The 12,080-nt window shown below is 40.1% G+C and overlaps 1 protein-coding gene across 2 annotated transcripts in view; it reads left to right on the forward strand.

Moving 5' to 3' along the window:
* LCORL (ligand dependent nuclear receptor corepressor like) overlaps window positions 1–12,080 on the forward strand; it is a 675,371-nt gene that overhangs the window by 129,727 nt on the left and 533,564 nt on the right. For both annotated transcript variants that reach the window (XM_053704102.1, XM_053704103.1), the window contains exon 2: window positions 5,533–5,598. In XM_053704102.1, the coding sequence (XP_053560077.1) occupies window positions 5,533–5,598 (66 nt within the window). The remainder of the gene's footprint in view (window positions 1–5,532; window positions 5,599–12,080) is intronic.

The raw sequence follows: 12,080 nt of genomic DNA on the forward strand, positions 1-12,080 counted from the left end.
TATTTACTCTCCAGCAGAAAAGGGATGAAGATTTCTGCAGAGAGGAAGATGATTTTAGCATGTTGTAACTAAAATCCACTGCTGTTCCCACACAGGACTGAGGAGTACAAGAAAACTTCAGTTGGGGGGAACGGTTTGCAGATTAGACTGCAATAAGGTATGTTCAGTCATTTATTTCTAGACAAGACTGTGATAATGCTAGAAAAGGACTGATAAGATCCCCATGAGGGAAGGGTAAGCTTTATTCAGAAACTAAGTATGGAATTACAAGCTTACATAACAGGGCTAATTTATGCTGGTTGACACTATTTTATGGGTTGAAACTTTTTTATGGCAAACGGTTTTACTTATAAATAACGTTTTTGAGACACTTAGAAGGTCCCTTTGGGTTTTCTTTCAGGGGTTGTTACCCACATGGCTAATATTATAACTCCTAGGAGTGCTTCTTTAGGCCTCACAGCACCGGAGTAAGGTGGGAGGGGTCTAATTTTGCGCCTTAGATGCGCAGTTAGATTGACTAGATCTTCAGGCTGTGTTCACATGGTGGCTCCTGCTACAGTTTGAGGACCCATAAGAAGCTTTTTCCCCATAAATCCGACTCCCAAGGGAAGGTAGGGCCACAGCAGAGCTGTGGCAAGGTGCTAAATTTCTTTCTCTTGTTAAGTGTATCCAGTCCACGGATCATCCATTAATTGTGGGATATTCTCCTTCCCAACAGGAAGTTGCAAGAGGATCACCCACAGCAGAGCTGCTATATAGCTCTTCCCCTCACTGCCATATCCAGTCATTCTCTTGCAACTCTCAACAAAGATGGACGTAGTAAGAGGAGAGTGGTGTATTATAGTTAGTTTTTTAACTTCAATCAAAAGTTTGTTATTTTTAAATGGTACCGGAGTGTACTGTTTCATCTCAGGCAGCATTAGAAGAAGAATCTGCCTGTGATTTCTATGATCTTAGCAGAAGTAACTAAGATCCACTGCCTTTCTCACATTCTGAGGAGTGAGATAACTTCAGAGGGGGAATGGCGTGCAGGTTTTCCTGCAATAAGGTATGTGCAGTTAACATATTTCTAGGGATGGAATTTGCTAGAAAAATGCTGCTGATACCGGATTAATGTAAGTTAAGCCTTAAATGCAGTGATAGCGACTGGTATCAGGCTTATTAACAGAGATACATACTCTTATAAAAGTGTAATATAAAACGTTTGCTGGCATGTTAATCGTTTTTATATATGTTTGGTGACAAAACTTATTGGGGCCTAGTTTTTTTCCACATGGCTGGCTTGATTTTTGCCTGGAAACAGTTTCCTGAGGCTTTCCACTGTTGTAATATGAGTGGGAGGGGCCTTTTTTAGTGCTTTTCTGTGCAGATAAAAATACTGACAGACATTCAGCTTCCCTCTGCATGATACAGGACATCTCTGAAGGGCTCAAAAGGCTTCAAAGTCGTGTTTGAGGAGGGTAACAATCACAGTAGACTGTGGCAGTTGTGGTGACTGTGTTTAAAAAAACTTCTAAATGCTTGCCGTGTTCTTCACTCCATTCCGCGCCCCACGGTGGCTCAGTGCATGGAAGTAATCGGCTTAATGGTAGCGGCGATGGACATAGTGCCATTCGCGCGCCTGCATCTCAGACCGCTGCAATTTTGCATGCTCAGTCAGTGGAATGGGGATTGCACAGATTTGTCCCCTCTACTAAATCTGGATCAGGAAACCAGAGATTCTCTTCTCTGGTGGTTATCTCAGGCCCATCTGTCCAAGGGTATGACCTTTTGCAGACCAGATTGGACAATTGTAACAACAGATGCCAGCCTTCTAGGTTGGGGTGCAGTCTGGAACTCCCTGAAGGCTCAGGGTTCATGGACTCAGGAGGAGAAACTCCTCCCAATAAATATTCTGGAGTTAAGAGCAATATTCAATGCTCTTCTGGCTTGGCCTCAGCTAGCAACACTGAGGTTCATCAGATTTCAGTTGGACAACATCACGACTGTGGCTTACATCAACCATCAAGGGGGAACCAGAAGTTCCCTAGCGATGTCAGAAGTCTCCAAGATAATTCGCTGGACAGAGACTCACTCTTGCCACCTTTCAGTGATCCATATCCCAGGTGTAGAGAACTGGGAGGCGGATTTTCATCCGGGGGAGTGGGAACTCCATCCGGAGGTGTTTCCTCAATTGGTTCTCCGTTGGGGCAAACAAGAATTGGATCTCATGGCGTCTCGCCAGAACGCCAAGCTTCCTTGTTACGGATCAAGGTCCAGGGACCCAGAAGCGGCACTGATAGATGCTCTAGCAGCGCCTTGGTTCTTCGACCTGGCTTATGTGTTTCCACCGTTTCCTCTGCTCCCTCGTCTGATTGCCAAAATCAAACAGGAAAGAGCATTAGTGATATTGATAGCGCCTGCGTGGCCACGCAGGACCTGGTATGCAGACCTAGTGGACATGTCATCCTTTCCACCATGGACTCTGCCTCTGAGACAAGACCTAATACAAGGTCCTTTCAATCATCCAAATCTAATTTCTCTGAGACTGACTGCATGGAGATTGAACGCTTGATCCTATCAAAGCGTGGCTTCTCCGAGTCAGTAATTGATACCTTAAAACAGGCACGAAAGCCTGTCACCAGGAAAATTTACCACAAGATATGGCGTAAATATCTTCATTGGTGTGAATCCAAGAATTACTCATGGAGTAGGGTTAGGATTCCTAGGATATTGTCCTTCCTCCAAGAGGGTTTGGACAAAGGATTATCAGCTAGTTCTTTAAAGGGACAGATTTCTTCTCTGTCTATTCTTTTACACAAGCGTCTGGCAGAAGTTCCAGACGTTCAGGCATTTTGTCAGGCTTTAGTTAGAATTAAGCCTGTGTTTAAACCTGGTGCTCCTCCATGGAGCTTAAACTTGGTTCTTAAAGTTCTTCAAGGGGTTCCGTTTGAACCCCTTCATTCTATTGATATCAAACTTCTTTCATGGAAAGTTCTTTTTCTGATGGCTATTTCCTCGGCTCGAAGACTCTCGAAATTATCTGCCTTACATTGTTATTCTCCTTATCTGATCTTTCATTCAGATAAAGTTGTTCTGCGTACAAAACCTGGGTTTTTACCTAAGGTGGTTTCTAACAAGAATATCAATCAAGAGATTGTTGTTCCATCATTGTGTCCTAATCCTTCTTCAAAGAAGGAACGTCTTTTGCATAATCTAGACGTAGTCCGTGCCTTGAAGTTTTACTTACAGGCTACTAAAGATTTTCGCCAAACATCTAACCTGTTTGTTGTTTACTCTGGACAGAGGAGAGGTCAGAAGGCCTCGGCAACCTCTTTCTTTTTGGCTTCGGAGTATAATCCGTTTAAAGGGACAAATATCTGCTTTGTCTATCCTTTTACACAAGCGCCTGGCGGATGTTCCAGACATTCAGGCGTTTTGTCAGGCTTTAGTTAGAATGAAGCCTGTGTTTAAACCTGGTGCTCCGCCATGGAGTTTAAATTTAGTTCTTCAATAGGTTCCTTTTGAACCTATGCATTCCATAGATATTAAGCTTCTATCTTGGAAAGTTCTGTTTTTAGTAGCTATCTCTTCGGCTCGAAGAGTTTCTGAATTATCTGCTTTACAGTGTGACTCACCTTATCTTGTTTTCCATGCTGATAAGGTGGTTTTGCGTACCAAACCTGGATTCCTTCCTAAGGTTGTTTCTAATAGGAATATCAATCAGGAAATTGTTGTTCCTTCTCTGTGTCCTAATCCTTCTTCCAAGAAGGAACGTCTGTTGCACAATCTAGATGTGGTTCGTGCTTTAAAGTTCTATTTACAAGCAACTAAAAATTTCCGTCAAATATGTTCATTGTTTGTTGTCTATTCTGGAAAGCGGAGAGGTCAAAAAGCTACGGCAACCTTTCTTTTTGGGAGAAAAGCATCATCCGTTTGGCTTATGAGACTGCTGGCCAGCAGCCTCCTGAAAGGATTACAGCTCACTCTACTAGAGCGGTGGCTTCCACATGGGCTTTTAAAAATGAGGCTTATGTTGAACAGATTTGTAAGGCGGTGACTTGGTCTTCGCTTCATACTTTTTTACAAATTTGATACTTTTGCTTCTTCGGAGGCTATTTTTGGGAGAAATGTTCTACAAGCCAGTGGTGCCTTCCGTTTAGGTACCTGTCTTGTCCCTCCCTTCATCCGTGTCCTAAAGCTTTGGTATTGGTATCCCACAAGTATTGGATGAATCTGTGGACTCGATACATCTTGCAAGAGAAAACAGAATTTATGTTTACCTGATGATAAATTTCTTTCTCTTGCGATGTATCGAGTCCAAGGCTTGCCCTGTCTATTTAAGACGGGTAGTATATTTTATTAAAAAACTTCAGTCACCTCTGCACCCTATAGTTTCTCCTTTTTCTTCCTAGCCTTCGGTCGAATGACTGGGGGGTGGAGTTGGGGGAGGAGCTATATAGACAGCTCTGCTGTGGGTGCTCTCTTTGCCACTTCCTGTTGGGAAGGAGAATATCCCACAAGTATTGGATGAATCTGTGGACTCGATACATCGCAAGAGAGAAATTTATCAGGTAAGCATAAATTTTGTTTTTCCACTGATCTTCATTCCAATCTTTGTGAGCTTTAGCATATCTTAGACTTTTTTCACCCTGTTCTCCTTCTGAAAAAGTGGTTTCCTGGCTGTTACCCTTCCACAAAGACCATTACTGATAAAGCTTCTTCAGACTGTAGAAGGTCAACTTGGCATCCTGATGAAGCTGCCAGATTCTGAGCCAGGTCCTTGCTGGACGACTTCTGGTCTCTCAAAGAAAAAAACTCTTGAAAACTTCTCATCAGATTTTGAAAGTTTTTTTTTTTTTTTTTGTCCGTCCGGGGTGTCCTTGAACTCTCCTGATTCTTCAAATTTATTTAACAGCTTGAATAACACATATTGAGTATTCAGTTTTTTTGCTGATTTCCCTTTTGAGATTGTCCTTGCTGATGCAAAAGTAAGATTTTATGTCTGTAAAATTCTGTTATATTTGGCATTTTGAATGGAATAGTTCTGTATTAGGGTTTCATTCCATTTAGGTTTACGAGAGCCAGGTTCCTGCTATTGCTGAAGTGTAAGGGGAGGTCACACTAAATTCTTGCAACATTAGCCTATAGAAGCAGATTTTTTTTTTTATACTGCATACAAATATCCTGTATTTTCTGGCTATATTCTAATGAAGAGAATAAAAATAATTATATATGGTCATTTATATCATTGCTAAAATAACAATTCTAATGGTGGCCTAAGACACAAAGTACTATGCATGTATGTATATTTGAGTAAAGGTATTAAGAGACTTTCCAATTTACTTTTTATATCAAAGTGGAATTGATCAAATTGCCTGTGATTGACTGATGGCTGCTGTCACATGATACAGGGGGTGGCAAATTTTGTAAATTTTGAAATTAATCATAAATAATCTTCTGCTCATTTGAGTTTCAGAGAAAGTGTTATTGCATTTTTTTCTCTCCTCTGTATGTAATGGTCCTTTAACACTTACTTCACTTTCTTTGCAGGTTTCGAAAGCATTTTAGAAGGGCTGTATGGACCAGGATTACGTAGAGACCTCAGTTTGTTTGATGGTACTTGAATTTGTATATATTTTAATTTGCAAAATGTTTCATTTTGAAATATTATGTCTCCATTTCTTTTGTTACTTCCCCATGCTCCCACGTCATTTCAACTGTTAACTAAAGCAAAATATAAAATATTGTGATGGATTGTGAAACTAGGTATAAAGAAAACGTTGGTGTTATGTATTAGCAATTTGTTTTATAGTTCACACATGTTCCATGAACACCACAATATTGATGCTTTCTCAATTTGTCTTAAATAAGCATTCTCCAAACATAAACTGTTATAAACTTTTGAAAAAGTGGAACATTTGACTGAATTTGCATTTTACTTTATATTAACACTATCTTCACACCCTTACAATGCTGAAGTAAGTTTGATTAGTAGTTTGAGGTAATAAGATATGGAAAAACTGCACATATGAGAGCTTTTAGATAATGCTACAGAAAAAATTGCTACATGAAATATGACTGATAAATTAAAAAAACAAGTATTTGGAGTCTTTTTTTGTTAATCTGCTATATAGATGGAGCTATAAAAATTGTAATTGCAGTGTTGTAGCAGAAGGTTAAAAAAATTAAATAAAAAAAATTAAAAAAGGAACTTGAGAAACAGATCTCGGTGGTAGGTACAATTTATTTTTCATATAGTACAGACTTTATAAGGGTCCACTGAATGCTATAAGAAAAAGGGCATAACCAGACAGATAGCTCAGCATGCTAAGCCACTGTGGCTGAGCCAAGGGTTGCAGATTCGATCCCCGCCGAGGTCAATGAAATGAACAGCGCCTTGAGACCCTTATGGGTGATTAGCCGCGTTTTACAAGTACCCCATACATACATACATACATACATACATACATACATACATACATACATACATACCCTGGAAGTCCCAGGCAGATAAGAAAGATGTCTTCCATAAAGCCCTCCATTCTGATGAGATGATTTAAAATGACCCTCTAGCACTGATTGATCACTCACAAGATTCTAGAGGCCAGTTTTGCTATGCTTATCTAATGGGTGTTCTCTGCATTTCTGCATGTGATGGAGAGACAAGCCCAGTGCAGTATAGCACTGCATAACATGAGTGTTTTCTTACATTTATATTTTGTATTACTTTACACTTTATACAGAAATGTTCAAAATTTATATTAAACTACCTTTAGGTTGCATGCATAAGCTGTATAATGACATGTAAATAACTTAAGATATTGTTTATTTACGCTTGGTTCCATCCCCTCTCCAAACTGTCCCATTTTACAGATGCAAATATTTCAAAATCCAAAAATATTCTGAAATCCAAACCTTTTCCATTCCCATGCAGTTCGGGTAAAGGGTTTTCTTTCATACAAGTGGTGAGAGTCCAAGATCAATTACTTATGGGAATTACCCTTCTCTAACACTAGGATGCAAGGCCCAAACCCCAAGAGCTCTATAAAACACCTCACACATACCTCAGTTTTTACTTTGCCCTCCGCTGGAGGTGGTTGAAGAATGAAGATGTGCATGTAATCTTAAGAGGAAGGGGTTTTCAGTCAGTCTATGTTGAGGCCCGTATTCCCCTCAGAATACAGTGCTTTTCTGAGGGATGTTTTCACCTCATGGGAAATCTTTCATATACCCTCTGCCTCCTTTTATGGATCTACAATATACTTCTATTTTCACAACATCTGCTGATATGTTCCAATACTGACCACAACACCAATACAGTGGCACCACACCGGCAACCTTTTCTATCTTCGCATAAGCTGACATAAAACCTTGTTCATGTCTTCAATAATTATTATAGCAGAAAGGTGGTGCTGTGCAGTATGTAATATACTAGACAGAAATTAGAGGAAGAAACCTCACAAAAGACTGCACGTATAGCACTTTGTGCCTGGACTTATAGTGGAGAAATTGGGAATATTAAAATATAACTTTTATTACAATCATTTAGAATCGAAAACTCAAGTTAAAAACAACCAAAGGACTGAAGGCCTTTTCTTTCATGTAATTAGCAAGAGTCCATGAGCTAGTGACGTATGGGATATACATTCCTACCAGGAGGGGCAAAGTTTCCCAAACCTCAAAATGCCTATAAATACACCCCTCAGCACACCCACAAATCAGTTTTTAAAAACTTTGCCTCCCATGGAGGTGGTGAAGTAAGTTTGTGCTAGATTCTTCGTTGATATGCGCTTCGCAGCAGGCTGGAGCCCGGTTTTCCTCTCAGTGTGCAGTGAATGTCAGAGGGATGTGAAGAGAGTATTGCCTATTTGAATTCAATGATCTCCTTCTACGGGGTCTATTTCATAGGTTCTCTGTTATCGGTCGTAGAGATTCATCTCTTACCTCCCTTTTCAGATCGACGATATACTCTTATATATACCATTACCTCTACTGATTCTCGTTTCAGTACTGGTTTGGCTTTCTATTACATGTAGATGAGTGTCCTGGGGTAAGTAAGTCTTATTTTTGTGACACTCTAAGCTATGGTTGGGCACTTTTATATAAAGTTCTAAATATATGTGTTTAAACATTTATTTGCCTTGATTCAGGATGTTCAACATTCCTTATTTCAGACAGTCAGTTTCATTATTTGGGATAATGCATTTGAATAATCAATTTTTTCTTACCTTAAAATTTGACTTTTTCTCCTGTGGGCTGTTAGGCTCGCGGGGGCTGAAAATGCTTCATTTTATTGCGTCATTCTTGGCGCAGACTTTTTTGGTGCCAAAATTTTCTTGTCATTTCCGGCGTCATACTTGTCGCCGGAAGTTGCGTCATTTTTTTGACGTTTTTGCGCCAAAAGTGTCGGCGTTACCGGATGTGGTGTCATTTTTGGCGCTTAAAGCATTTAGGCGCCAAATAATGTGGGCGTCTTTTTTGGCGCTAAAAAATATGGGCGTCATTATTGTCTCCACAATATTTAAGTCTCATTGTTTATTTGCTTCTGGTTGCTAGAAGCTTGTTCATTGGCATTTTTTCCCATTCCTGAAACTGTCTTTTAAGGAATTTGATCAATTTTGCTTTATATGTTGTTTTTTCTATTACATATTGCAAGATGTCTCAGATTGACCCTGAAACAGAAGATACTTCTGGAAAATTGCTGCCTGATGCTGGATCTACCAAAGTTAAGTGTATTTGTTGTAAACTTGTGGTATCTGTTCCTCCGGCTGTTGTTTGTAATGAATGTCATGATAAACTTGTTAATGCAGATAATATTTCTCCAACATAGGTGTGTCCGGTCCACGGCGTCATCCTTACTTGTGGGATATTCTCTTCCCCAACAGGAAATGGCAAAGAGCCCAGCAAAGCTAGTCACATGATCCCTCCTAGGCTCCGCCTTCCCCAGTCATTCTTTTTGCCGTTGCACAGGCAACATCTCCACGGAGATGGCTCAGAGTTTTTTGGTGTTTAAATGTAGTTTTTATTCTTCTATCAAGAGTTTGTTATTTTAAAATAGTGCTGGTATGTACTATTTACTCTGAAACAGAAAAGAGATGAAGATTTCTGTTTGTAAGAGGAAAATGATTTTAGCAACCGTTACTAAAATCGATGGCTGTTTCCACACAGGACTGTTGAGAGGAATTAACTTCAGTTGGGGGAAACAGTGAGCAGACTTTGGCTGCTTGAGGTATGACACATTTCTAACAAGACTTGGTAATGCTGGAAGCTGTCATTTTCCCTATGGGATCCGGTAAGCCATTTTCTTAATTTAAAATAAGAATAAAAGGGCTTTAAAGACTGGTAGACATTTTTCTGGGCCAAAACGATTACTTTATAAGCATATTTAATGGTTTATAACTTTGGAGAGTTATTTTAATCTTGGGAATTTTATTAAAAAAACGGCAGGCACTGTATTGGACACCTTTTTCACTGGGGGCCTTTTCTAGTCATAGGCAGAGCCTCATTTTCGCGCCACTAATGCGCAGTTGTTTTTGAGAAGCAAGGCATGCAGATGCATGTGTGAGGAGCTCAGATCCACTGAAAAAGCTTATTGAAGGCGTCATTTGGTATCGTATTCCCCTCTGGGCTTGGTTGGGTCTCAGCAAAGCAGATACCAGGGACTGTATAGGGGTTAAATGTAAAAACGGCTCCGGTTCCGTTATTTTAAGAGTTAAAGCTTTCAAATTTGGTGTGCAATACTTTTAAGGCTTTATGACACTGTGGTGAAATTTTGGTGAATTTTGAACATTTCCTTCATACTTTTGCGTATATTCAGTAAAAAAGTGTGTTCAGTTTAAAATTTAAAGAGACAGTAACGGTTTTATTTTAAAACGTTTTTTTGTGCTTTGTTATCAAGTTTATGCCTATTAACATGTCTGAACTATCAGATAGACGATGTTCTGTATGTTCGGAAGCCAAGTTTCCTCTCCATTTAAATATATGTGATGAATGTGACAAACAAAGTAGGGACAATGATGCCACTGATAATAATGTTGCCCAAAATGATTCCTTAAGTGAGGGGAGTAAGCATGGTACTGCATCATCTCCTTCTATGTCTACACCAGTCTTGCCCACTCAGGAGGTCCCTAGTGAATCTAGTGCGCCAATCCTCCTTTCTATGCAACAATTAACGGCTGTAATGGATAATTCTATTAAAAACATTTTAGCCAAAATGCCCACTTATCAGCGAAAGCGCGACTGCTCTGTTTTAGATACTGAAGAGCATGAGGACGCTGATGATAATGGTTCTGACATGCCCTTACACCAGTCTGTAGGGGCTAGGGAGGTTTTGTCTGAGGGAGAAATTTCAGATTCAGGAAAAATTTCTCAACAAGCTGAACCTGACGTTATTACATTTAAATTTAAATTGTAACATCTCCGCGCTCTGCTTAAGGAGGTGTTATCTACTCTGGATGATTGTGACAATTTGGTCATTCCAGAGAAATTATGTAAGATGGACAGGTTCCTAGAGGTCCCGGTGCCCCCCGAAGCTTTTCCTATACCCAAGCGGGTGGCGGACATTGTAAATAAAGAATGGGAAAGGCCCGGCATACCTTTTGTCCCTCCCCCTATATTTAAGAAATTATTTCCTATGGTCGACCCCAGGAAGGACTTATGGCAGACAGTCCCCAAGGTCGAGGGGGCGGTTTCTACTCTAAACAAACGCACCACTATCCCTATAGAAGATAGTTGTGCTTTTAAAGATCCTATGGATAAAAAATTAGAGGGTTTGCTTAAAAAGATGTTTGTTCAGCAAGGTTACCTTCTACAACCAATTTCATGCATTGTTCCTGTCACTACAGCAGCGTGTTTCTGGTTCGAGGAACTAGAAAAGTCGCTCAATCAAGCATCCTCTTATGAGGAGGTTATGGACAGAGTTCAAGCACTTAAGTTGGCTAACTCTTTTACCTTAGACGCCACTTTGCAATTAGCTAGATTAGCGGCGAAAAATTCAGGTTTTGCTATTGTGGCGCGCAGAGCGCTTTGGCTGAAGTCTTGGTCAGCGGATGTGTCCTCCAAGAACAGATTGCTTAACATCCCTTTCAAGGGGAAAACGCTGTTTGGCCCTGACTTGAAAGAGATTATTTCAGACATCACTGGGGGAAAGGGCCACGCCCTTCCTCAGGATAGGTCTTTTAAGGCTAAAAATAAAACAAATTTTCGTCCCTTTCGCAGAAACGGACCAGCCTCAAATTCTACATCCTCTAAGCAAGAGGGTAATTCTTCTCAAACCAAGCCAGCCTGGAGACCGATGCAAGGCTGGAACAAAGGTAAGCAGGCCAAGAAGCCCGCTACCGCTACCAAGACAGCATGGGATGCTGGCCCCCGATCCGGGACCGGATCTGGTGGGGGGCAGACTCTCTCTCTTCGCTCAGGCTTGGGCAAGAGATGTTCAGGATCCTTGGGCGCTAGAAATAGTTTCTCAAGGTTATCTCCTGGAATTCAAGGAACTACCCCCAAGGGGAAGGTTCCACAGGTCTCAATTGTCTTCAGACCAAATAAAAAGACAGGCATTCTTACATTGTGTAGAAGACCTGTTAAAAATGGGAGTGATTCATCCTGTTCCATTAGGAGAACAAGGGATGGGGTTTTACTCCAATCTGTTCATAGTTCCCAAAAAAGAGGGAACATTCAGGCCAATTTTGGATCTCAAGATGTAATTTTATCAGGTAAACATAAATTCTGTTTTCCTTTAGTAATGTTCCATTACCTGTTGCTGTTCCATCAACATCTAATTTTCAGGGTGTTCCTGTTAACATAAGAGATTTTGTTTCTAAATCTATTAAGAAGGCTATGTCTGTTATTCCTCCTAGTAAACGTAAAAGGTTTTTCAGATGAATTTTTAAATGAACATCATTCTGATTCTGATAATGATTCCTCTGGTTCAGAGGATTCTGTTTCAGAGGTTGATACTGATAAATCTTCATATTTATTTAAAATGGAGTTTATTCGTTCTTTGCTTAAAGAAGTCTTAATTGCACTAGAAATAGAGGAATCTGGTCCTCTTGATACTAAATCTAAACGTTTGAATACGGTTTTTAAACCTCCTGTAGTTA

The sequence above is a fragment of the Bombina bombina genome, chromosome 2 (genome assembly GCF_027579735.1).
Source record: "Bombina bombina isolate aBomBom1 chromosome 2, aBomBom1.pri, whole genome shotgun sequence".
NCBI classification, from domain to species: domain Eukaryota; kingdom Metazoa; phylum Chordata; class Amphibia; order Anura; family Bombinatoridae; genus Bombina; species Bombina bombina.